Raw genomic sequence first — 1,001 nt, 5'->3', positions numbered from 1 at the left:
TGCAACTACTACTACGATAACATCAGTTCCTACAACAACAATAGCTGTCGAAGCTACAATTATATCAACGCCATTTGAAACTACTACTACAGCAACACCACTGTTCCTACAACAACAACAACACCTGTTGAAACTACAGCCACAACAACGCCTATTGGAACTACTACTGCAATAACACCACTAGTTCCTACAACAACAACACATGTTGAAACTGACTACGCCTTTTACAACTACAACAACACCTTTTGCAATTACTACAACAACTACAACAGCCAATACCCTACTGCAGAAACAACAATGCATCAACAATGCAGTTCCTACAACAACAACACCTGTTGAAACTACAGCCACAACAACGCCTTTTGGAACTACTAGTGTAACAACGCCAGGTCTTACAACAGTGACAACAACAACACCTGTTGAAACTACAGCCACAACAACGCCTATTGGAACTACTACTATAACAACACCAGCTCCTACAACAGTGACAACAACAACACCTGTGGAAACTACAGCTATAACTACGCCTTTTGGAATTGAATACTCACAACAAACTTAGCAATTACATTCAACAAAGTTAATTTAGTTTACGGCATTAACAACTTATAAAACACCAGCTGAAACAACAGTGACAACAACAACACCTTTTGTACAGAACTAGCCTTGATAGCTTTAACAAATTTTTTCTTACAACAGTGACAACAACAACACCTGTTGAAACTTGTACAACAACGTATTGAACTACTAATTTAACAACACCAGCTCCTTTCTAGTCACAACAACACCTGTTGAAACTCAGCAGTGAACGCCTTTGGAACTACTATTAACAACATGTGTCCTTTCAGTGACAACAACAACCCTGTTGAAATTAGGCCAAAACAACGAAATTTGCTGGATGTTTGATTCAGCCCTACAATTAAAACAACAACCACTTGTTACCAAAGCAACAACAACGCCTCATTGTAATGGTAACAACACCAGTTCCAACAACTACAACAACA

At 38.7% G+C, this 1,001-nt stretch overlaps 1 protein-coding gene across 1 annotated transcript; it reads left to right on the top strand.

Moving 5' to 3' along the window:
* The first annotated feature begins 202 nt into the window (after positions 1-202).
* LOC136842017 (integumentary mucin C.1-like) lies at positions 203-559 on the top strand. The gene has a single exon (XM_067109416.1). The coding sequence runs from the start codon at positions 203-205 to the stop codon at positions 557-559; it is 357 nt and encodes a 118-aa protein (XP_066965517.1).
* Positions 560-1,001: the final 442 nt, after the last annotated feature.

The sequence above is a fragment of the Macrobrachium rosenbergii genome, chromosome 9 (assembly GCF_040412425.1).
Source record: "Macrobrachium rosenbergii isolate ZJJX-2024 chromosome 9, ASM4041242v1, whole genome shotgun sequence".
NCBI classification, from domain to species: domain Eukaryota; kingdom Metazoa; phylum Arthropoda; class Malacostraca; order Decapoda; family Palaemonidae; genus Macrobrachium; species Macrobrachium rosenbergii.
The sequence above is the reverse complement of the archived record's forward strand: the minus strand, read 5'-3'. Positions and strand labels throughout refer to the sequence as shown.